General features: G+C 41.7%; 1 protein-coding gene across 1 annotated transcript; it reads right to left on the bottom strand.

Annotated features, from left to right (window-relative positions):
• Positions 1-1,550: 1,550 nt before the first annotated feature.
• LOC121930487 (aldo-keto reductase family 1 member B1-like) lies at positions 1,551-24,707 on the bottom strand. The gene is made up of 10 exons (XM_042466879.1): positions 24,516-24,707; positions 19,706-19,873; positions 18,566-18,682; positions 16,871-16,948; positions 15,111-15,233; positions 10,394-10,500; positions 9,357-9,438; positions 6,453-6,536; positions 2,234-2,316; positions 1,551-1,822 (listed from the first exon to the last, which is right to left on the bottom strand). The coding sequence occupies exons 1-10, from the start codon at positions 24,579-24,581 to the stop codon at positions 1,780-1,782; spliced, it is 951 nt and encodes a 316-aa protein (XP_042322813.1). The 5' UTR covers positions 24,582-24,707; the 3' UTR covers positions 1,551-1,779.
• Positions 24,708-24,717: the final 10 nt, after the last annotated feature.

The raw sequence follows: 24,717 nt of genomic DNA, 5'->3' as shown, positions 1-24,717 counted from the left end.
TTAGCAGTTTTGGCCTATGGCTGTATAGCTCCTGGATGATCCAGCTGGGTAAATGGGTATGCTATATCACAGTGAGCCCTTGGTATCTGCTGGCGTTTGGTTCCAGGACCTCCCATGAATAACAAAATCCATGGATGCTCAAGTCCCGTTAAATACAATGCCACAGAAAAATGGTGGCCCTTATATAAAATGGCAAAATTAAGGTTTGCTATTTGGAACTTATATATTTTTAAAATATTGTCAAGCCATGAATGCTTGAATCTGAGGATAAAAAAATCCATGGATACAGAGGGCTGACTGTATATAGATTTGTATTCATATACCCTTCTCCATGAATATATGTAGGACTATAAGAGAACACTGACATGTGTGGCATCTATACATCACCTCATGTCTTTGTAGAAGAAAGACCTTAGTGTATTGAGCACGAAGGACTCTTTAATTACATTGGCTGAATGTGGCTACCAAACTAGCATGGGTGTGAGCACCTTAGTAGGATTCAGTTCCTACTAGAGTTTTGCAAACATGTTCAAGCAAATATAGTTTCAGAACTCTGTTCAAACTTTTGTGCTCAACATACAAAGATGTTACTTCTAGGAGCTCATGGACAGGGTGGTAAAGAATGCAGAAGTTGGCCATCATGTACATATGAAAGGTTTTGGGAATTGATTTACCTCTTTGCATCCAGCAATACTTGCTTTAATGTTACAAGACACTTGCTGGTTCAGAAAAAACAGCATTCTGTTGCCTTTGAGAAGCTTACGTTCAAAACACAAGGGCCATAGTTTTTTTACTTGTTGTTGTTGCTGTTGTTGTGTGCCTTAAGTCATTTCCAGCTTATTTCCCTATCATGGGGTTTTCTTGGCAAGTGGCTTGGCAAGTTTGTTTAGAGGGGATTTGCCATTGCATCCTATGAGGCTGAGAGGGTGTGACTTGCCCAAGGTCACCAAGTGGGTTGCATTGGTATTTAATGATAGTCTCCCTTGGAACATGGCTTACTGATGTCACAATAACAAACTATTTTGTTAAATAATTTAACACTGGTGCATGGGATCAAGCCAATACAGTTAGAGTGGCATGAAACTGATGTTAGCTGTGTAGTACAGATACATTCCCACCTGGTGAAGTACTTGCCTTTCATAAGGCCTTTATGCAGCTCACCTGGCTAAGCAATTAGTTACCTCTGATTATCTTTATACAGTTCTGCTGAACAGTTTCAAAACAATGTTAGAACACCAGATCTAGAGAAATATTAGCACTGATATGCTATGCAGGATACATAGAGAGTAGATAACTGACTCTCCTCCTTTTTACATACAGCATTTTGCATCCTGACTATGGCTGGTGGTTCCTGGTGTTCCAGTAAAAAATACAAAGTAGATACTACAAGTTTCAGCTGTGTCCTTCTGTGCTGTATTATGCTAACATGAGCAAAGTAAACTTTCTGCATTTGGATATCTTCTCAGATATGTTTTAAAACAAACATTTTGATTTCTGAAATACTGTATAACAAAATGTTTTTCCCCCTGATAACAATAAAAACAGAACTATTACAGCAACTACATATTTTATTAGAAACAATTCCATTGGAAGAAGAGAAAAAATGATTTTTAAAAAATCAGAGAATTATAGATGTTTTTAAAGTGATTGGTACTAAGAACATACTGAATCTAGGCTAGAAAAAGTTCAAAGGTGTTAGACGGAGAGGACAGCTTTTTTTAATGCCCAGAGCAGAAGCAGTCGACTCTGTGGTTTGAAGACTTTCAGGACAACCAGACTTTAATATTCAGCATGGAAAGGATAATCCTTGAGACTGGTGCACCTAAAGAGACAAATGATTAATCAGAAGCAAGATTCACACTCCATTTATGATCCCTGTTTTACCCCTGTTGCAGATTTTACTTTGCACTATTTTATCCTGGGCTATTTTATCATTGCTTTATTTCATTTTATAACTTATATTTAACTTCCCAGTAAACTTTGGTTTATGAATGGTATAACCATAATCACTATTTGTAATACAGTAAAAGTATTTTATTTAAGCTGCCCATGCCCAGGCAACTACCATTCTGAAATCATGAATCTATGATTCTATGAAAGAAATTTTAATCCATCCAACCAGTTACTGAACTAAGCATTACCAAACTATGCTATATTGATCTTGGTAATGTATTTCTGACTCTAAAGTTGTTGTTGCTGTACTTTTAAATGTTTTTCAAAAACTGTTACTTACACATGTATTGTACATGCTCTCCAGTTCTTGTTGAAACTGAGGATGGTTTTCATTTCTTGTTTAGACAACTCAAAGTCAAACACCTGGCAGAGAGAGAAAAGTTTCCAAATGTTAAAAAAGAGCCCCAAAATTCACAAGAATTGCAGAGGTACAACAATTTATTGCATGTATTTAGTACATCTCCATCCTGCTCCTTTCCCCAAAGAGATCAATGCAGAATAAATAGAAGTTATTCCAGTTTATTCTCCCAAAAAATTTGTGAAGTAGGTCAAGTGGGAGACAATGAATGGCCCAGGTTCATGTGTTAAGGTGATAAAACACAAAGAAGCCAGGAAATTCATAAGTAAAAAAGTAATAAAGTAAAATAAAGTATTTCCTTTTATTAATACCATTGAAGTGTTATAAACATGGTGCGAGATTTTGTTTGGCCTATTAGAAAACCTTATACTTGATGAAGATGAAGAGAAATACATAACTGCTTTCAACAAGGTGAAAAATTGAAAACACTTCATTTTCCCACAAAGATTGTAGCTGCCAGACGATTAGTAAAGAGATACAGAATAGTCAGTTCACCAAGCCACTTTTTTAACATTTTACTTTTTCTTGTTCCCCTAATTTTTGTACAATTAAGTCCGAGGAAAAGTTCTAGAGAACTTGAAAGCTTGTGTCACTTATGCACTACTTTTGTATCACTTTGGTGGTTACTAATAAAAGTGATTATCCAGCTCTGATTTTTGGTGGTCAGGCTTGACTCCTGTTTTGAGGGTTGTAAGGTCACTTCCTTTCAACCTCTGCCTCATGTGAATGTGACTTCAAGTCTGATTATAGGATGGAGATGGTTTTGATTATTTTGATGGAGAGCCTATGCTGGGAACTGGATGGGGAGACTCAAAATACACTGCAGAAATAATCCAGTTTGAGACTGCTCTAACTGCCCTGCCTCAGTGCTAGGGAATCCTGCGAATTGTAGTTTGTTGTGGCACCAGAGCTCTCTGACAGAGAAGGCTAAACATCTCACAAAACTACATTTCTCAGAATTCCCTAGCATTGAGCAATGATATTTAAAGCAATCTCAAACTGGATTATTTCTGCTGTGTGTTTTGGACCTTGGTCTCTGGTCTATTGGGTCTTTCAGAGGCCTTATAACAATTGATCTTTTTGGACTGCCTCTCTGGGATGGGACTTCTTGGAGAGGTGCACTCAGAAGGTAGCGCTGGGGCACTCCTTTCTGACCTCCTGGCCATTGGTCTATGCTGTCCCTCAGGGCTCAGCTTGGTCTCTCATGCTGTTTAATATATGCATGAAACTGCTGGGAGAGGGTGTCTGGAGATTTGGAGTTCGGTGTGTGACTGGTATGCCCATGACACTCAAATCTATCTCCCCTTTCCATGGAATTCCAAGGAAGTTGTTAACAATACTAAATGAGCATCTGTTATAAAGAATGGGTTGAAACAAACTGAAGCTTTATCCAGATGAGACAAATGCTCCTTGTAAATCAGGAGCCATTCAGACTTTGGTGGATGGGGTAACACTCCTTTTGACATCTCAGGTTCTTAACCTGGGTGTATTCCCAGACTCAGCCTGGAGGCCCAGCTTGCAAGCAGTAGCCAGAGTGTGTTTGCACAATTAAAACCAAAGTGCCTCTGTAGTTGTCAGATCTAGCAATGGTAACACATGCCTTGAGTACCTCCTATTTGAATTACTGTAATGCATACTACATACTACGTGAGGGTGCCTTTGGAAACTGGTTGGGTAAATTCAGCAGGTCCAAAATGCTGCAGCCTGACTGCAAACAGGTCTGGTTATAAGGAGCATATAACTCCCTTGTTGAATAAGTTTCAATATGTAACACATGTTTTATGTCTTATTGTTTTAAATTAATATTTAAAAGTAATGTTTTAATTGGATTGACTGTCTAATATTAACTTTTGTTGTGGAGGTACAACCACACACTGTTTTAACTATTTTGTTTTTTATTTGTATTGTAAGCCACTTTGTGTCCTGCTTTGATAGAAAGGGAGGGGGATAGAAATCAAATCCAATGAATAAATAAAAAAGAGACAGGAAACTGAAATGTGCCAATGATGAAAATCTGTACTAGCAAAAATTGTCCTCTGTAAAAGAACAAAATTAAACACAACAATTCTATCTGGGAACACCTACGTGGAGAATTGACACGCATATACAGTGTGTCCTCCACATTCACTGAGGTTAGGATGCAAGACTCCCATGAAAATGAGAAAAATGCAAATAAAAAAATACTATTGGTTTTCCAGTGTAAGTCTATGGTCAACATCCACTGGACATTGACCACAGATTCACACTGGAGGACCTACAAATGCCTAGAGAAGTGTTTTCCCTAGGAATCTCTACGTCCTCCATCGTCACTCTATAGCCAACTTCTGGCAGTCACATTGGAGGACCTAGAGATTCCTAGAGAGAACATATTAACCAAATCTACGAATAATCAAATCCTCAAAAGTCAAAGCCACAAATGTGGAGGGCTGATGTGGATCTTATCGCTTGGCTATTAAAACTGGCTTACCATTATCCAGTTTAAAGCTTAATTGGGCGGCATCCTGATCTTATCAGAAGATTTTTGCTGCCAAATGTGCCACCCGAATACAGTCCAGCTCCATCCCCCCTTCCAGGAGTGCTCCACCAGACATTTTCTTGAGTCAGAAAACTCCCGGATCCAAAAAGAGACACACGGAGCACTCCTGGAAGCAGGGATAGGCCTGGGCTGTATTTGGGTGGCAAATTTGGTGGCAAAAACCTTCTGATAAGATCAGGGTGCCACCTGAATTAAGCTTTAAACCGGATAGAGGTAAGCCGGTTTTAACAGTCAAGTGATAAGCTCCTTTTTTACATTTTGTCTCCTTCTCTAGTTAAGCAGAAATTCAGGAAGTTTCTATCAAATTCACACCACATTACACTGACACACAGCAATTCAGGAAGTTTCCACCAAATTCACACCATATTACACTTGAACTATGTATCTGGAAAGCAAAATTGTTCTTGATGTATTACTGACAAGTGAGCACCGCAGCAAAACCTGGCAGATGGTAGTCATGGTCCTTATCTTGCAAAGCTTTGAGTTCTGCACAGAATGTGTCATACATAGTACCTTTTTAATTTCATATAATTTGGGCCTAGGTGGAGGAACTGCACATGTGTGTCCACATAGTTCTCCCCATTTACTGCACACACCCCAGCATGCTTAAATTTCTCCTCTCTGCCTGTTGAAAGCAAGGAATTAGTGGGGTAGGGCTTTCCATAGAGATTACTCTTCTTCAGCAAACCAATAATTTCAGTGGCATCAGGAGGGACATTGACTTGTTCCGTTGCCCCCAAAATTTATAAAGAAGTTAAAGTTTCTCCTCACTGAGTTTTCCACTTTTCTCTCCTCCATCTTACAGATGGTTGCATATATTGCAAGGTTGATGGATATCTCTCCAACTCAACAAACAGAAACACAGAGAGACACAGACAGAGGGAGAGAAAAGAGGGAGGGAGACTGGGGACAGGAGAGGAGAATTCTGGAAAATTTTCGGATTCCTCCAAACTAAGTTTATAAGTATCTCCTGTCCTTCTTCCAAGTTTTCATATTTCACCCAGCTTAGGCTGACAAAGCTGTTTCAGGAAGAGGAAGCAAACAAGAGGCCTGAATAATATTTCTAGTACTAATTAAAGGAGATCAAATTAATAAAGCAATCAAGTAAGACCTTTTTATTCCAGTAGGCCTTTGAAAACTATTATTTTTTAAATGGGAAACAGATCTTGTATCATGTGCTGGACTTTTATTTGTGGTGTTGTTGTTCTTAAGTGGTTGTTTTTAACTGTTTTTAATTTTATGAGTGCTTAATTTCCTTTTTAATTGTTGTATACTTTGAATTTTAACTATTTTGGTTTTAAGTGTTCTCAAAGCCAGAATATAAACTTAAAAGTGGCTACCACCACCACCTATGAGTAATTCATCAACTGTTTCTACTCTGGTTGGAAAACTCTACTTTTGGGGTAGAGAACAGACAAGGATGACTTGACAAGGGGCAAGGACATGTTCCCTATTGGGTTAGGAAGCTTCCTAGCTTCTAAGTTAAGTTGTGTTAGATGATAACATCCATTATCCTCAGCAAGCATGGAGAAGGATAACTGGACTTTTAATGCAGGATATCATGAGCAGGCAAGGTTGGGGAATATAGAAAACACATTCTCTTACCTTGAAGTTTTCCTCAATTCGTGAAGCAGTGACAGATTTGGGAATCACAACCACATTTCTTTGAATTTGAAATCGGAGTAGGACCTAAAAGCCAGGGTGACACAAGCAAAGATAAATCTCCTATTCCAAAAATCTATATCAAGACTGTTTAACCCTTTTCCATCTAAAAGCTGAATTCAGCTTCAGAGAAGTTCTCAAGAGATTGCCTTTCCACATTGTATGGTGTCAAAGGCAGAATAGTGGGACCCAGAATAACAAGATAGTTTAAATTTGTGGTATTTCATACTTTTAGAAAATTGGGACGTCACCGAACAGTAATGTCATGAGAAAAGAGGCACAGCCACCAGGAGAAATATGGAGGGCCACATTGGGGCCTGAAGAGGATGAGATTTGGCTCCAGGTTAGGTTAGACTTGCTGCTCAAAACCTTTGCATAACCTGTTTTATTAAGGCAGGGCTGAACTGTTCCTAGAACTATTGTGATGTATATACCTAAACAATAATTAAAACAAGCAGAAGAGAGGCTTGTAAAACATACATCTTCTCTCCCAAAGGAAGGATTTAGAAATTTGCAGTGTGGTGCACTGATTTGAATGTTAGACTATGACTGGAGACCGAGATTCGAATCCCAACTTAGCCATGGAAACTCACTGGCTGATCCTGGGCAAGTCACACTCTCAGTTTCAGAGGAAGGAAAAGACAATCCTCCTCTGATCAAACCTTGCCACGAAAACCCTGTGATAGGGTTGCTATAAGTTGGATATGACTTGAAAGCACATAACAACAACAACAACAACAACAACAGATATGGGGCTTTATTACACCAGTCCCTTTCTCACTGCAATCATGGTAAAAAAGTAAAATGGCAACCACCGCCTTGATTGCAGCCATCATCACATTGTTTGTCTTTTGTGCAACTGAGGACTGCTGCTCCTATCACGCTGCCTTCCTGTCTTGTCCCTTAACTCTGCCCTCCCTTCCTCTCTGGTATGCTATTTTTAATTTTTTAATTCCCCCTTCCCCCCAACTTTATAGCACAATTTCAGAGCTCTGCAGCTCCAATTCAAGATTTCAATGTTTTTTTAAAAAAACCTTTGAGGCTTCAGAGCTCCAGAATTGCATAAAGTTGCAGAATTGCATAAAAGCCCAAGGGATTTAAAAAAAAAAAATAGCGAGGGGGAGGAGGGGACATTGGGACCATGTGACCACCAATTGTGCGAATGCCCCAGGAATGGTAGCTCATTCATGGGTTTCCCCTGTGAATCACTGATGTATTTTTGTTTAGGTTTCCCCTGTGAATGAGAAAGGATGGGGACGGGACAGGGATGGAAGTGGCATCGTGCAATCATCATCTCAGATGGCACTTCCCTCCCAGTGAAATAAAAACTGTGTGTGATAAAGCCCATGGTGATGGGTAGAGTCCTAGAGCAGAGAGAGTAAAATGCAGGCATTGCTGAGTCAATCTTGCAGCCTTGAGTGTGTGTGTATGTGTAATGTCTAGGATGTGCAGGAGCAGGAATTGGGGGCCAGCGAGGTGATCACACACACAAATATCTACTAGAATGGTCTGTACAAGATAATCTCGCTTTTAGCAACTGATAGAATGGCAGAATTTGCATTATTGAGGACAAAGGATGATGTAATAATGTAACTAGAGTATAGAAGATAACTACTCCCCTTAATCTGGGCTGCTTGCTTTGCGCTTTTGATATGCATTTAGCAGCCTCACTTTCACAGATGAATTAAAGCCTTTTTACTCCAGATACCTGACTTGTCTTACTTTTTAGCTTTTCTGGACAAGTAAAATAGAAAACAATAGGAAACGGCTACATTGCAGGTCAGATAAAAAGCCTCAGTCTTGCTCATCATTGATCACCTACTACTCGTTTTAACTGAACATGCCAGGGCCTGAACCTGCGTTCAGCAGATTATCTAGGATAAACTGTGGTCCTTTCTCAGTCTTGCCTCTCTTTTATTTAGGGTTGCCATAAATCAGGACCTCGAAACCGGGGGAAATGTAGGACAAAATTATGAAATGTAGGACACTTTTTTCTTAAATGGAGGCTCAATTTTAAAAAAACGTGTCCTACATTTCAAAATTAAATCTCTGGCGGCCCCACACGCTCCTTCCCAGCCTCTGCAGAGGCATCGGTCTCCTCGGAGGCCAGGAAAGAGGGCGAGGAGCCGCTGGCGATCGTCAGAGCCTCCCCTCCTTCTCGGTCTCCTTGGAGGCCGGGAAGGAGGGCTCTGGGCCTTTGGCGATCGCCAGGGCCTCCCCTCCTTCTCGGTCTCCTCGGAGGCCGGGAAAGAGGGTGAGGAGCCGCTGGCGATCGCCAGGGGCTTCCCTCCTTCTCGGAGTAGGTGGTGGTGGGTGGCGCGGCCGCGCAGGGAGGCGGGGGAAGGTGGGGAGGCGCCGCGCGGGCCCCGGGCTGGGGGCCGGACCGGGACCGGGAGGGGCCCTCCAAAAGCGGGTTTCTCCCGGGGGCTGCCGGGTTATGGCATCCCTACTTTTATTCATCTCTCCTCTGTGGGTACACACCAGTATACACACTGACTAAAATTTGAAGTGGCACCTTTGTTTGTTCATTTTTGAACAAACAAAGTCTGGGAGCAGCAGTGGATATACTAAATTGAGCTATTAAGACATTTTATTTTTTCTTTCCAAAAAGAAAGAGGGGTTTTTGCTGCACATTCTTAATTTTTTTTAAAAAAAACATTTTACCGTAATATTTTTCAATATTTATTATATTTGTTTTAATTTTTTTCTTGGTAAAAACATCCACAGAAAATGTATTTCAACTGCAACAATTTTTGCTTCTCATGCCTGCTTTCTGTTCAATTATGAAATCTTGTTCTGTTTTCTCCAGTATCTTCTCCAATTACGTTCACCCAAACCCTTACCTACCTGTGCTACAGTTTTATTGTGCTTAACAGCAATTTCTTTGATCTTAGGATCATCCAGGAGAGACGGATCGTCTGGCTTGGCCCTGGGAAACATGAGCAGCAAAAGCCAGCATTACACACATGAAATTACGGAAATTGTATGTAAGATAAAGGCAATAGATGCCAAATTGCTAGGCTGAATAGATATAATGGAGAACAAAACATGTACATCCTGGACGCATGTGGCCCAGGGTGTTTTCCACACCTGCTATATGGGGCAGAAAATGAATGCAAAATGCTTTGAAAAGTTAGAATTCCATTATAAAGGTGCCATATTGCTAAGCTGACCAGATACAGTGGAGAACAAAACTCACAACTTGATTTAAACCAGCCAATACTGTCACCAAGTGAGCCTGTGATGGTGGCAGGACCAAGAGAAAGCCTTTCAAACAGTCTGGACCTAAGCTGTATTGCACCTTATCCATCGTGACCAGCTCTCTGAATTGTGCCCAGAAACAAACCAATAGCCAGTGAAGTTGTTTTAATAAGGGGCTTATGTGCTGCCTATAACTGGCCTTGGTCAGCATTCTGCCCCCTGCATTTTGGACTCACAATGTTTCTAAACAGTTTCTCTTGCTGCAGTGAGAGATTTGCAGTGTTTCTAAACAGTTTCTCTTGCTGCAGTGAGAGATCTGCTACTCTCCTTACCCACTCAAGCAGTTCCCCTCTAGCTGCTTTAAGAAGGCAGGAGAGGCAAGGATCCATGATGTGAGTGAGTGGTTCTCACTTTTCAAAGGATCACAGGTTACACAAATGGAAAAGTATCCAGTAATACAGTACAAGTGATCTGTCCGCTGGATCTTTCTCAACTACAGTATCCAAGTCAGAGTGGATCTGAGTCTGGATCTGTCTGTAAAGTGCCTGGCAAATTCTTCATATTAATTCATGCCTTAATCTCCTTTTATTACCCAATTCCCCAATCCAGTGTGTTAAGGAGCTCTGAACCCAGGACACATTTCACCAAGCACTAAAGAGAGAAGGATGACCAGTTTTTCTTACCATGGTCTGTCGGGAGATGCAAAGGGGCTGTATGCTGTGATAGTGATCCCTTTGGACTGGCAGTAATTAATCAACTTTTCCTGAGAAAGATATGGGTGGCATTCAATCTGCAAAAGATTTGCAACTATCAGTTTATTTCTTCATTTATTCACTTTCAGCATTTATTTCTTACTAATATTCCAGAATTTGATTTCAGATTGAAAGGTCAGTATCACATCATGTGTTTATAGCAGGAATTGCTCTAGGACAGATCTATTGGCAGATGCTCTAGGATTTGGGAGAAAAATATAAAAGTTTCAATCATCTTAGGGGTTGTTCCTCAGGTCAAATGAAAAAAATTGAGAAAGGAAGTGGTGAACAATGTGCTTTCAGCAAGTCTCAGGATTGCCACTAAATTACCCAAATTCCCTGTGATATTAATGGCAGCTGCTAATAAAGGAACAGGATCTGCACTCTGTATTGTCTGTTCAAAAGTCACTTGGCCTAGATGAATTAAACCAGCTATAACTGCATGTAACAGTCTAGAGGCTCCACCAAAATAGGAGAATGGCTCAATGGGATGGATTCTTGCCCAACACGGGCGATCAAAAGGAGGCTATCCTCCAAACTGGATGAAAGAGGCAGTCAGCCTCAACAGTGTTCTGTAGAAACAGCAACAGCTTGATACATGTTTCATACTGTGCCCAAACCCAGGTATTTTGTTAAATTTCTTTGGATTTTTCATTGCTGTTTCAATTACAGATTGAGTCTCCCTTATCTGAAATGCCGCAAAGATGTGGTTTGGATTTTTTTTTCAGATTTTGGAATATCTACGTATACATAATGAGATCTTGGTGATGAGACTCAAGTCTAAACATGAAATTCATTTATGTTTCCTACACATCTCATAAACATAGACTGAAGGTAATTTTATACCTAATATTTTTCATAATTTTGGATATTTTTCATAATTTTGGATTTTGGAATTCCAGATAAGGGATATTCAGTACATAGAAACCAAAAGATATGCCTCCAGCTATTCAGGCTGAGACATGTAATGTTTCATATGGGGAGTATGAGGAATAAATTTAGTCAGCTTGCTTCCTCTTTTCTTTAGTTTCCATTTTTTTTTTTTTTTTTGCTGTCAAATTATGCACTTTACAAAAAGGAAACTAAGTGGACAAACAATTAATAAAAACATTTTGTCTGTTGTCAAATTTGGTATTTATCACCAGGCATTACAAGCAAAGTAGTAACCCATTCATAATCACATGTCTAGATCAGATGCTTTTTCGTGGAGACTGCTGGAACGGGGAGCACATCACCATTCTGAAGATGCTAATGCCATTTTTTTTAAAAATGAGATCTTAAAATAGCTTTGAGACTGAAGGCCTAAACAGATGGCCCCAAAGGGGCGGTGGCACACTGCCCCTTCCAGTGGTGGATCAGGGCCATGGCAACTGCACGATGCAGCCCTGATCCAGCACTTTGCTGGCTCTAAAAGAAACAGCAAAATGCCACTCTTTTTTGAGCCAGCAAAAAGGCGCCCTTGCAACCATGGAAGCACGTTTTGGTGCTCCTTTTGGCGTGTGGTGTATAAACGGCACACCAAAGGAGTGCTGTGACGCTGCCCACTGTGCAGTCAGGTGGATGGCATAATTCTAGCATGGGCACGGTGTTCGGGTGTGCGTCATCCAAACACCATGCCCCCATGCTGCCCCCATGCCAGTGCATCAAGCCGATCTATACAGCCCCTCAAAGAAAAAAAATGGTAGCATTTCAGCTTTTGTCTGAAAATGCTCGTGCTACCAGTTTCTTTGTTAGTCTGAAAAGAATTAACAAATTAACAAAATGAATTTCAACATGGAGAAATGTAAGGTACTGCACTTAGGGTGGAAAAATGAAATGCACAGATATAGGATGGACGACACCTGGCTGAATGAAACTACATGTGAAAGGGATCTGGGAGTCCTAATAGACCACAGGTTGAACATGAGTCAACAGTGTGATGCGGCAGCTAACAAGGCCAATGTGATATTAGGCTGCATCAACAGAAGTATAGTGTCTAGATCTAGGGAAGTAATAGTGCCACTCTATTCTGCTTTGGTCAGGCCCCACCTGGAATATTGTGTCCAGTTCTGGGCACCACAATTCAAAAAGGACATTGAGAAACTAGAGCGTGTCCAAAGGAGGGCTACGAACATGGTGAGGGGCCTGGAAACCATGCCCTGTGAAGAACGACTTAGGGAGCTGGGGATGTTTAGCCTGGAGAAGAGAAGGTTAAGAGGTGATATGATAGCCCTCTTTAAATATTTGAAGGGATGTCATATTGAGGAGGGAGCAAGCTTGTTTTCTGCTGCTCCAGAGAACAGGACACGGAGCAATGGACACAAGCTACAGGAAAAGAGATTCCAGTTCAACACAGGAGGAACTTCCTGACAGTAAGGGCTGTTCCACAGTGGAACAAACTCCCTTAAAGTGTAGCGGAGTCTCCCTCCTTGGAGGTCTTTAAACAGAGGCTTGATGCCCATCTGTTGGGGATGCTTTGATTGAGAGTTCCTGCATGGCAGGGGGTTGGACTGGATGGCCCTTGTAGTCTCTTCCAACTATATTATTCTATGATTCTATGAACTTCAAGATCTCTGTGTACCGATTTTACAGACTAACACAGCTATGTTTTTGAATTTTTAAGAAATGGGTTCCCTGTTAATTTTAAAATCAAAAGTAACAAACATTGCTGTGGCTTTTCCAGATTGAGCATCCTCCCTTGCCAACGCACAATGCAAGAGACAAAAGTCACATGTGTGGGCTGCTTGCCCTAGAGAGGCCCATCACTAGGGAATCTGGTTTTCAAAATGCAATGAAGGCTGTGCTGACTGTGTCCACTACTGTCAGCCTAGCAACCCTAGCCATTGAGCAGATCACATTTCCCCTGCTTGCTCCTTGACCAACTACATCATAAGAGTCCGAGGTGTTATTTTCATTATGTATTTTGCCAATTTCAGGCCTTGGAGTTGGTGATTAGTAATAAAAAGGGTTAAGATAAATGTATATGTTCACTGGTTCAATGAATGTTGAACTTTAGCAAGGGTTAAAACAATTATTCTTTGCTAGTGAGTATTTGATATTAATATAGAGGAGTTTAGCCAGTTAAGTGTAAAGAAGATAAAGGTAATGTAGAACATGAACAGGCCAGAAAGATATAGAAAAAAGCATGAACACAAGCAGGTGTGACTCATGAATAGAATCACCTGAGTCATGTTTGAAGGCATAGAGCCAGAACAGGAGATCCTGGTAAAAATTCTATAGCAAAATTGGGAAATATTCTGGTAGAAAGCCAAATCTGAGAATGGTTGCTTTCATGATGTGTCTGGAATGGGATCTGGTGAACCCCTGGCTGTAGGGTGTCAACAAGCCTGTTGCATGTTTTATAAAAGCTATCTCAGGTAGATGGATATCAATTTCATGATTGCTATCTTGTTAATGGCATATGCATGCAAAAATTCTCCCTTATACCTGCACATGTACTTTTGGGGGCTGGTATTCTTTCCCCTTCTGTAGCCCATTCTAAAGGCTGTGGGGAATGGGCAGGATCAGAGAAACATCCGGCTACGTATCCATGGCCAGATGCCAAATGGTTATGGCATTGCTAAAACATCTGGAGGACCCCGACAGTTCTCAGCACTGATATAGTCATTCTGCCACTGACTACAGGAGCATAGGCAATAGATAATAAATAGAACTCTGCTTTATTCTCCGATTATAAATCTCCTGAAATTCCAATGCTTAAGTGATGCTTAAAGATAGTGTTGATGTAATCCTGCCTATTTGGACAATGAATTATTCATGAACAGGAAGCTCAGGTGGCAAGAAGGTGGACTGTAGGGAACTCCAAATAAATACAGGGTAGCTGACAGATGGAAAAGGACCTTCAGACCCTCATATCTGAGATAGGAAAGAGAAACCTATATGTAACCTTGTTACTATATGAGCTCTGGTTTGGGTAAAATGAGACTTATCATGACGTTCCATTTCCCAGTCCTGGCTTGCATTTTTCAGCTACCTAAAGTAGCTAAAAGTTAATGACAGAAGGGGCAGGAGAGAAACAAAGCAGTTTGTTTGGTCATTTGCTGAACTGTTTGTGGCCCCAGAAACAAACTACGTAAGTAAGCTAAAAAACAAACAAAACCCAACCTTCCTTCTGGATGTAAGGGCAGCGAACATATTTGTATCCCATCCTAGTATCCACAAGGGTTAGTGTTTTGTTTTTTAAAAAATGGTTTAACAATAATAAAATAAGCAAGTAAGAACTGCAGAGAATTTTGTAATATTTAAAACAATTATGGAGTTGAAACAGTGTAGTGATCAAAAGCAAAATGGTTATGCATTTGAATGTATTCTATGGGACATGTACTTCCTTTTGACTAACTGCAGCATTAAAACTAACAGCAGTTTCAATCCCAAATGTCCAGCATGGGGTAGTGATCTGAAGAGACCAGGGTTCAAATCCCTGTTCAGACATAGAAGCCCTCTGGGTAACTTTAAGCAAGCCATAATCTCTCTGCCTCATATTAGCAATGGCAAACTTCCTCTGAATAAAGCTTGCTAAGAAAAGCCCAGGATAGGGTTGTTATAAATTGGAGGCACACAACAACAACGAGAACTTTCTTGTATTGCAAAATGATTTCCCCTTCACAGTCCCCCAACGGCCTCCAGTTTATATGAATAGGCCTCTTACCTGGTTATTTGCAGGCTTGTATTTCAACCCAGGCTTGTTCAGGATTTTCTCAATTTGTTCATGGTTGAAATTGGAAACTCCAATAGCTTTTACTAACCCAGCATCCACCAGCTCTTCCATTGCCTAAAACCACACCAAAAACCAAATATTATCACATGGCACAGTCTTATATTACTCTGGAAGATTGTGTGTGTGTGTGTGTAACACATAAAATCCCCCATATCTTATCCTTATCTGTGACATGTTATATTTCCCTCTGAAGGAAGATGATCTTGAGAAAATGTTTGAAGACACATCCACATGATGAAACTACAGGTTTGTGTTTTTTTACTTCTAGAGTTTCCCCATACTTAAAATAAATTCATGGAAGAATTGGGCTTCCAGTCTTTCCCCCATGCGTTAGTTTAACTCCAAACCTTCTCTCTGTGTAGCCTTTAACAAAGGGAAACATTCACACAATAATTTAAGTCATCTACATTCCACACTGGTACATGAAAGAATGGTTTTATTGTGTGAGTGTGTATGGTCCTTTTTGCATGAGTGTGTATGGTCTTTTTTGAGTGTCACTAGACTATTATGTATGCTACTGGATGTGTGAATTATTGATACTTTCCTAGCCCTCTCTCAAAGTCATGGCAACTGGTTTTCCACCAAAGAACTTCAGAGGAGGTATGAAAAAATATGAAGAACTTAATTCCTGGCACCAAAGCTGTGCTGTTAGGATGTGGTTTGGCTTCTGGCATGTTAAATAGCAGTAGTATGAACATACCCTATGAGCTGGTCATGTCATATCTACAATAGGTTCCAGTTGTGATTTTCCTGCTATTTGAGCTTCCCTTACTCCAGGGCAGACCTCTTCATCCTCTAGATGTTTTGGATTGTAACTCCCACATTCACCAACCATTTTATGCTGGTTGGGGCTGAAGGGGATTATAGTACAAAGAATGTGGAAGGTACAAGATGGCGGACTCCTGCTCACCTCTACATTGAGAACACAATGTATTCCATAGAACCATAGAATCTTAGAGCTGGAATGGAATGCAGGGCCATTTTGTCCAAACCCTTGCCATGCAGCAATACCTAACTAAAACACTCCTGAAAAATGCTCACCCAACCTCTGTTTAAAGTTCTCCAAAGCAGTCTATTTCACTAACAGCTCTTAAAATAAAAAAGTTCTTCCTAGTGTTAAAGTGAAATTTCTTTTCTTCTATTTTGGACTAAATTATAAAGTTATGATTATATATAGAAATGTGTGTATATCCCTAAAAGACTCTCTCTCTCTCCCCTCCATAAACGTGGAAAACTCCCCCCACAAATGAAGCAAGAAGAGTAGATGAAAGGAACATTTAAAAGAATTTTGAAGAAAAGAACTGACCATCAATAACAAAATCTTTTCACACATGGGATAATCAATCAGCTCCTCTGAACAGGGAGAGGAAGAAAGATGCATGCAGAAGTATTTTAATCTGACTTTCCTTCTCTTTGTCTTCTGGCACAGGGAAGTTCATATTACATTTGCTCCACATATATTTCAAAATATTCTAAAAGAGTCAAGTGGAATCTTAATGTGGTATTTAGAAGCTAATATAACAAAGCCAGTTTCATAATAAATCTTAAGTTTAAGTTACGGGAGGGAAAAGAGGGAAGCATACAAACAATTTCAGCAAATGCAAACATTTCCAATGAATACATGCACAGTATAAAATAAAACCATGGTACTGCATGCAGAACAAATAGAAACCTTTGACTGCAAAACATACCTCCCAGGTATCTAGAAGATTTGTATTACTGGTTATGATCACACCTTTTTCATCGGTAGGAAACAGATCATCTCCAGCCTGCCAGTACAAAGCAAGAATGCAAGAGGGTTTTCTTTCAAATATATGAAGTTGATTTACAAGAAGTCAGACAATTGGTCTTTCTCTGCTTTGCTGTCCAATATACTTTAATAGAGTGTGCTTGGAATTAAAGCTGGTAATGTATGAACCCTGAGAGGTGCCTTAGATTAAGGCGGGTTACAGACCGCCTGTTTGGGGCGGGCTGCACCCGCCCCTTTCCCCGGGGTATTGGGGCCTCAGTGTCCAGAGCGGCAGCCGCTGAGGCCCTGATCCGCCGCTTTTCAGGCTGCGGGGAAGCGGCAAAAGGCCCCTTCCCCGCAGCCTGGAAAGGGGTGTCCTTGGGGCTTCAAGCCCCAAGGACGCCCCGCGGCGGCGGGGAGGAGGAGAAAGGGGCCGCTGGGTGCAGCTGTGTGAAGGCTGCGCCCAGCGGACCAAACCAGGAAGGAGCTCCGAAACAGAGCTCCTTCCTGCTCCACACTAAGGGCGTGCTAAGCGCCCTGGTGTGGAGCGAGGATGTCACGTCTGCTCTGCCCTGTATCTCTGCCCTGTATAGAGGCGGGGCGGCCATGGCGGCGGCCGTGTAGAACGGCCGCTGCCATTTTGTGCACGCAGAGCGCGCACTAGGGTTACGGGGGTGCGGAAGCACCGCCCCTTTCTAACCCTAGTACGCGTTCCGCGCGTACTTTCTAGCCCGTTTGTAACAGGCCAAAGTCTTCATCTGCTATGTCATTTGACGGACTTGGGAGCTACTCCATTCTATTAACATTTTTCTGAAGATTATCACAGCAGAAGGCAATCAGAAGTAAAGTCTAGATGAACTTATTTTTCAACTGTAAATATGTCTTGTAAACATGCCATAGTATTCCACATTGAGATATGTATAACATGCTCATGACTGCTACCTGCCCCACACTGGTATTTCAGATTCTGAATGCCAGACTCAAGGCCATGTGAACAAATCAATTTCAGATACTGATTGTGACTGATACTGATTGACTGAATATCATTTTCATGCCTATTGTTGGTTATGTTAATAGCCAACAATAGGCATGATCCGAGGTGGGTATCATGCAGCCCTCCCAGTAGCTAACCAACACAATCAATGAAAAGGAATGGTGGGAGTTGCTGCATGATTCCCATTCCTGAACTAGAAGGTCAACGATCCTCCATCCCACTCTAGGTAATATCATGACATAATAGCAAGCACTTAGCAATAGCACTTTACATTTCTATACCGCTTCATAGTGGACTAAGCACTCTCTGAGTGGTTTGCAATGTTTTAGCCAATTGCCCCCAACAAGCTGGGTAGTGATTTTACAAACCTGCGAATGGATAGAAGGCTGAGTCAACCTGAAGCCCTATGGGATTGAACTCATTATGTTGTGGCTACAGTACCAACATTGAACCACTGTGTCACCAGGACTCCCTATAGGATTCTATGATATAATCATAGAATCCTCTAGTTGGAGAGGACCTCAAAGACTATCCAGTCAAACTCCCTGCCATTCAGGAAAGGGAGAAAGATAGAGATTTTAGATGTCAAATCCGTGCACAAAATGGGCCAAGGATTTTGCAAGGTTCATCCAAAAAAGAGAGGTTAATTCAGAATACCGGTACCTTGAATCCTATAGGCCAGTGAATTATGTACAGGTCTAGGTAATCCAATTTCAGGGATGCAAGAGTTTCCTTACAGGCACCCTTCACCAGGGCTTTCTCATGGAATGTGCTCCAAAGCTGCAAGAAGGGAGAGAAGGTAACTCACCAAATGAAATCTATTCCTTGATGCCTCCTCTTATAAAAGATGTTACATAAACAGGAATGTTTCCAATTTCTCGAACAATCTGAAGACTGCAGGGAAGGTTCTGACATTTAGTTCATAAAGTATGCCAGTTTAGAGACCAGAAAAGTACAGGATTCAGCAAAGATTTTGTGAGGCACCAGCACTCTTTGGCAGAGAGGACTAAAGATCTTGTAAAACTACAAATCCCAGGATTCCACAGGATGGAGCTATAGCACTTAAAGTGGTGCCAAACTGCATTATTTCTACAGTGTAGACACAGCCCAATTTTAGGATGAAATTACTGCATTACTATAATGAGAAGCAGTTTGATCATGTCCCAAACCAGATTTTCCTACTACCACATCTGCTTGCCTGCTTCTCAAGCATTGCCTCAAAGACATGTCCTGGTTCCTCTTCCTTAAGATCAGGAAACGGCTTCTTTCTGTGCCACTTCTACCAACAGGACCTTTTCAGTAGTGGCCCTGCTGGAGAGGATGCTTTCTCCAAGACAGTTCGTCAGGTTAACTCATCTCAGAATTTCAGCCATTTACATTTATTTCTGCCAAGTATTCTGTGGCCTCCAAATTGTGTTGACTTTTTTTTAAAATTCTGTTTAAAATCAGTCTGACTGAGCTCCAGATTGTCATGCTTACAGCAGACCCTCTGAAATCAACAAGACTTAATAAATCCTGTTGATTGCAGTACATCTTTTTCAAGGACAAGTTCATCTGAAACTCACCTGGAACTTGGTTTAGTACAGTTTTATTATAGCTTTGTGCACCTCTTTCTCTCTGTTGATGTTCATTTCATATTCTATGTTTGTATCCCTGGATGCAGTCAGGTAGGACTATCATTTGAGAAGCATTTAGATTCACATAAAACTTGTTATAATCTACTTTGAAGACCTTCATAGGCAATTTTATAACAAGTGAAGGGGAAGATTCTATGATTCTAATAATAAATGAAAATATAAATACCTTGCTGACAACAAAAAGATCCTCACGCTTCACAACCCCTTCCTTGATTTTCTCTTGGATTCCCCTGCCAACTTCATTTTCATTGTGGTACACATAGGCACAGTCAAAATGGCGATATCCCACATCAATGGCCTTTTTCACAGCCTCTTTCACTTGTCCTGGTGGAGACTGAAAAACATAGTCTTTAAGAAACTTTGTTAACTCATTCCATGAACCCTCATTTTAAATGGTGTAAAACTATTCAGCTTATCATGCCAAACATCCTGCTCCCAGAGGTTGTGCATGGGGAAGTATCAAAGTGACCCTCTTGTCCCCTTGTAAACACAAAGAATGTTGAAGTGAAGGAACTCTAGTAATCAAAATCAATATAAAACCTAACAAAATCCATAGTACAGCTTCAAACCATGGTTTCACATCTTGTTGCATAGAAAGTAACTGTCCAAATGCAATCAATTCATTTGTATCGACCGCAGGAAGCAATTCACACTTATCTACTATGTGAGTAAAGAATGTACAGTGTAAGTTGGAGAAGAAAGACAATATGGGAGATATGGAGTGTTTTGCTCTTCTCAGTTTATATACTATGAGACCATGACTGGTAGTAGATCTGAACAGCAGCCATTTGCTAGGTAAAGATAAATTGAAACATTTTTGTTACATATTCCACTTGGAATTTATTTTGTCCAAGGTATTTTTGTCCGTGATTAAGGATCTCCAGATACGATCAACTTTCAGAAGTCAGAACTGAAATATTTATTAAACAGAAGAATTAGAAGCTGGAAATCTTATATAGAATATGTGGGCTTCACATAGGGTTGCCATAAGTCAGGACCTCCAAACCGGGACAAATGTAGGACAAGTATAGGACAAAATTTTCAAATGTAGTACAATTTTTTTTAAATGGAGGACACGCGAAAACATTGGATGGTTTTTTTAAAAAATGTTAATATAAATGCATGTTTCTTAGGTATGATCAAAATGGAGGACATTTGGGCATTATTCCTAGACAGATAGCACAAATGTACTTCCCTTTCTGGCCAAACCATCCCCCTCCCCATCCCAAAACACACGATGTAAGGAATTTGTCCTGTACGTGCTGAGAGATTCTTCCTATGTGCTGAAAGATCTTGCTGCGCACCCTTGAAAATATGTGGAGCCCTTCGTCTATCAGATCAAAAGGAAGAATCTCCTGCTAGATAGACATAAAGGTTAAATCTTACTCTTCCCCTCAGGAAACTATAAAGTTAACTATTACTAAGTACACAAACCCAAAAGTCAGGCACAGATGGTTAACCAGCCATGCTATGATTAATCAATTATCCTGCATTGGTTACTTGTTTATCTCTGTATATAAAAGGAATGGACTTGCTTAGTTCATTGTCAATCAAATTGGCCAAGTGTTGGTTTGGTTGGTAAGAGTCAATTAAGCCATTCATAACAAATGGCTGATCTTGACTGATTTCTCTACAACACGACAGCACATTTGGGCACTGAACATGGCTTTACTTAACATGGTAATCTCTTGCATATTTCAGAGGCTTATTGCATAACCAAACTCTTTGGGTTTCACACTGAACATGGATTCACATAGCTATGCATACTGAATATGTCAAGGTGGTTTAACAAGAAGTGATTTGCCCTCGGTTTCATGTGTCTCGCACCAACTATACTTCTCCGAAGTGTGTACTTGGTCAAGGGACTTTGCTTTTTCTTCACTGCGCATGAGTTTGTAAAAATCACTTCAGAGGCTTGCTGATATCAATACCACCACCACCACCACCACCACCACCAGTATCATTGTTAAAACAAAGCAAACCTGTGCAAATGGAAGGAGAGGGAGGAAGGAGGAATTCTTCTTCCTCCTTCCTCCCTCTTCCTCTTCTTCCTCCTTCATCCCTCCTCCTCCCTCCTCCTCTTCTTCCTCCTCCTTCATCCTTCCTCCTCCTCTTCTTCCTCCTTCATCCCTCCTTCATCCCTCCTCCTTCCTCCTTCCTCCTCCTCCTCCTCTTCCTCCTTCATCCCTCCTCCTCCCTCCTCCTCTTCTTCCTCCTCCTTCATCCCTTCTCCTTCCTCCTCCTCCTCCTCCTCTTCTTCCTCTTCCTCCCTCCTCCTCCTCCTCCTCCGGCCTTGCGCGCTCCCCCTCTGCCCCACTCCAGCGGCAGAGGCAGGCAGGCCACCTCCGCCTCCTCCTCCTCCGCCTTTCTAGCCCCGCGCGCAAGCAGGGGCGAGTGTGTGCTGCTGCTGGCCGGGGCCAAGACAAGCGCCCAGCGCAGTCGCACGCGAGGTGGAGGCAGAAGAGGAGGTGGGTGGCTGCCTGCCTGCTTCCGGTGTGCGTGGACGGGAACGCGCCAAGGCAGGCAGGCCCCTCCTCCTCCTCCTCCTCTGCCTCCGCCTGCCTTGGCGCGCTCCACGTCCACGTGCACCAGAAGCAGATAGGCAGCCACCCACCTCCTCTTCCGCCTCCGCCTTGCACGCTGGGCGCTTGTCTTGGCCCCAGCCAGCGGCAGCGCACATTCGCCCCTGCTTGCGTGTGGGGCTAGAAAGGCGGAGGCGGAGGAGGCAGAAGTGAATGGCCGGCGCGCGTGGGGGCAGAGGAGGCGGAGAAGGAGGAGGAGGTGGGTGGCCGCGGGCGGGGCAGTCCCCCCTTTTGGCTGGAAACCGGACCAGGCCCGGGCCAGGACCCCCAAAAGCGGGATTGCCCCGCCTACAGGCGGGATATGGCATCCCTAGCTTCACAGCAAGAGAGCCTTCTTACAGGACTCCTTACTATTTATTCAAGGTTAGACAAAGACATTTTGCAGCCTGATGTGGAACAGGAAAAGCTGCAATGCTTGACTGAAATCAAGGTGCATAGTGACAGAACTTCCCCACCACCAACAATCTATGCAACATAAGGGCCATTCAGACTACCTTTAGCACTGAATTGTAACCCATATTAAAAGTGGGAAGTTTCCACTGGCGCTGGTTTTAACACACCCGGATCAGGGGTTTGCATGCCCAATCCAGGGCAAATCCCCTGTAGAAGCTGTTTTTCCCAAAGTGGATTATTTCCCGTTTTCTTTTTGGAAAACCCGTTTCTTCCCTGCTTTTCCCAGTTTTCTAATTTATTATAGTCATATTGAATTATAATCCTCTGCAAAATGATTTTAATAGATTAGAAAGCTGGCCCAAAATTAACAAAAGAGTTTATCCCATGAATATCACGGAAAAGTTGTATAATTATGCAAAAAGATTTCACATGACATCACACAAAACCCGCCATTAAAGTGGTCACAAAGAAGCATTAGTGCACATTTTTTTACTTTTGGGATTTCAGCGACAATGCATTTCCGTTATTACTTTGTTTGCGGAATTGCATGCGATCTCTCTTTAATGCTGAAATTAGCCCCAGTGTGATAAACTCCAAAATGATTTTCAACCAGGAGAAATGTAAATAAAGAACACATCTGCTTCATCAACTGAACTATATTTATACACTTAGGTATAAAAAATGAAATGCAGAGATATAGGATGAGGGACACCTGGCTTGACAACAGTACGTGTGAAAGGGATCTAGGAGTCTGAGTAGAATGTGTGAGTGAGATTATTCACCTAGTTGTGCTAAAATAAAAACTGATGTCTGAATGAAGCTCCAAATCAGCAACCAGAAATTTTTAATCTTGTTGGAACATGTACAGCTACCCTCTCAGGAAGACTACTATGGTTAAGCTTGTATTGCAGGTGGAGGACAAAGTCTTAAAGGGCAATGGGGGGAGAAGAGCAAAAGTAGTTTCGAAGTAAAAAAAAAGGCAAGCAGTTGGCACAGATCCACAGTTTGTTGCTGAAAGCTTTTGGAACAATGAAGGGACAGGGTTAGGCAGGGTTAGGCATAATGGAAAGGCAGAGAAGTTGGCAGGCGAAGAGATGGGAGATGCAGCAGAGCCAAGCTGGCATGCAGCCAGGGTGACCAGCCATCCTCCTTTCCCAGGACATATCCTACATTTCCACCTTCTTCCAAAAGGTCCTCTATTTTTGAGCCAGCCTAAGAAGCATGAATTTTACATTTCTATATGAGTATTGTTAGCTTTTATCTGAGAGCCAGCGTGGTGCAATGGTTTGGGCACTGGGCTAGGAGACCAGAGTTTGAATCCCGGTTTGGCAATGGACACCCACCAGGTGACCTTGGGCGAGTCACACTCTCTCAGCCTCAGAGGGCTGCCATGGCAAACCCTTTCTGAAGAAATCTTGCCAAGAGAAACCCTATGACAGGTTTGCCTTAGGATGGCCTGAAGGTAAACAGCAACAACAACCAAGGGTTGATTTGGGCATGTCCTCCATTCTTTTTCCAGGAAAGCCCTCTTCTTCTTCTTCTTTTTAATCTGTTTAAATCTTTATTCATTTTAAATTCAACATCAAAACTGTACATTCTTCTTTTTTCACATCTTAATCCTTATAATCTTATTTTACATCATGTCATTTGAGTTCTCCCCCCAAAATATAAAGTATGCATTCTTTTCCCCCTTAGCCACCCTTACCTTTACTTGTACCTTTGTTCAATCTCTCTCTTCTTATGCTTATATTTTCTTTAATAATGACAATCCATCTGAAATCATTGCATGTCTTTCTTTCCTCCGCCCATGTATTTCTCTGCAATTTCTCTTCTCTTCTAATAATCTAGAGCACTGTTTCATGCTTCATATGTTAATATGCCAAACCTTAATGGCATATCCTGTCCTCCACTTTGCAATGCCTTGTCCTCCTTTGTGTTGAAGGCATCTGGTCAACCAGATCTGAACCCAAACCCATCATCCCCCTCCATGCCAGGGCTTACCTTCCAGGTGCCCAGCCCCAGAATGGGCATCTTGGCTTTGGTGTAGAGCTCCACATACTTGGCCATGGCTGTTGGAGTCCGATCCCTAACAGGCAAAGCCCTGAAAACCTGAAGCACCAGTACTGCAGGGCTGGTCGACAGGAGTAAAGTAATCCATTCTCTCAAGAAGCCTGTTGTTGTTATGTAAGCTCTCTTCCAGCCC

The sequence above is a fragment of the Sceloporus undulatus genome, chromosome 5 (genome assembly GCF_019175285.1).
Source record: "Sceloporus undulatus isolate JIND9_A2432 ecotype Alabama chromosome 5, SceUnd_v1.1, whole genome shotgun sequence".
Lineage (NCBI taxonomy): Eukaryota > Metazoa > Chordata > Lepidosauria > Squamata > Phrynosomatidae > Sceloporus > Sceloporus undulatus.
Note: the sequence above shows the minus strand (reverse complement) of the source record. Positions and strands in the feature narration are given on the sequence as shown.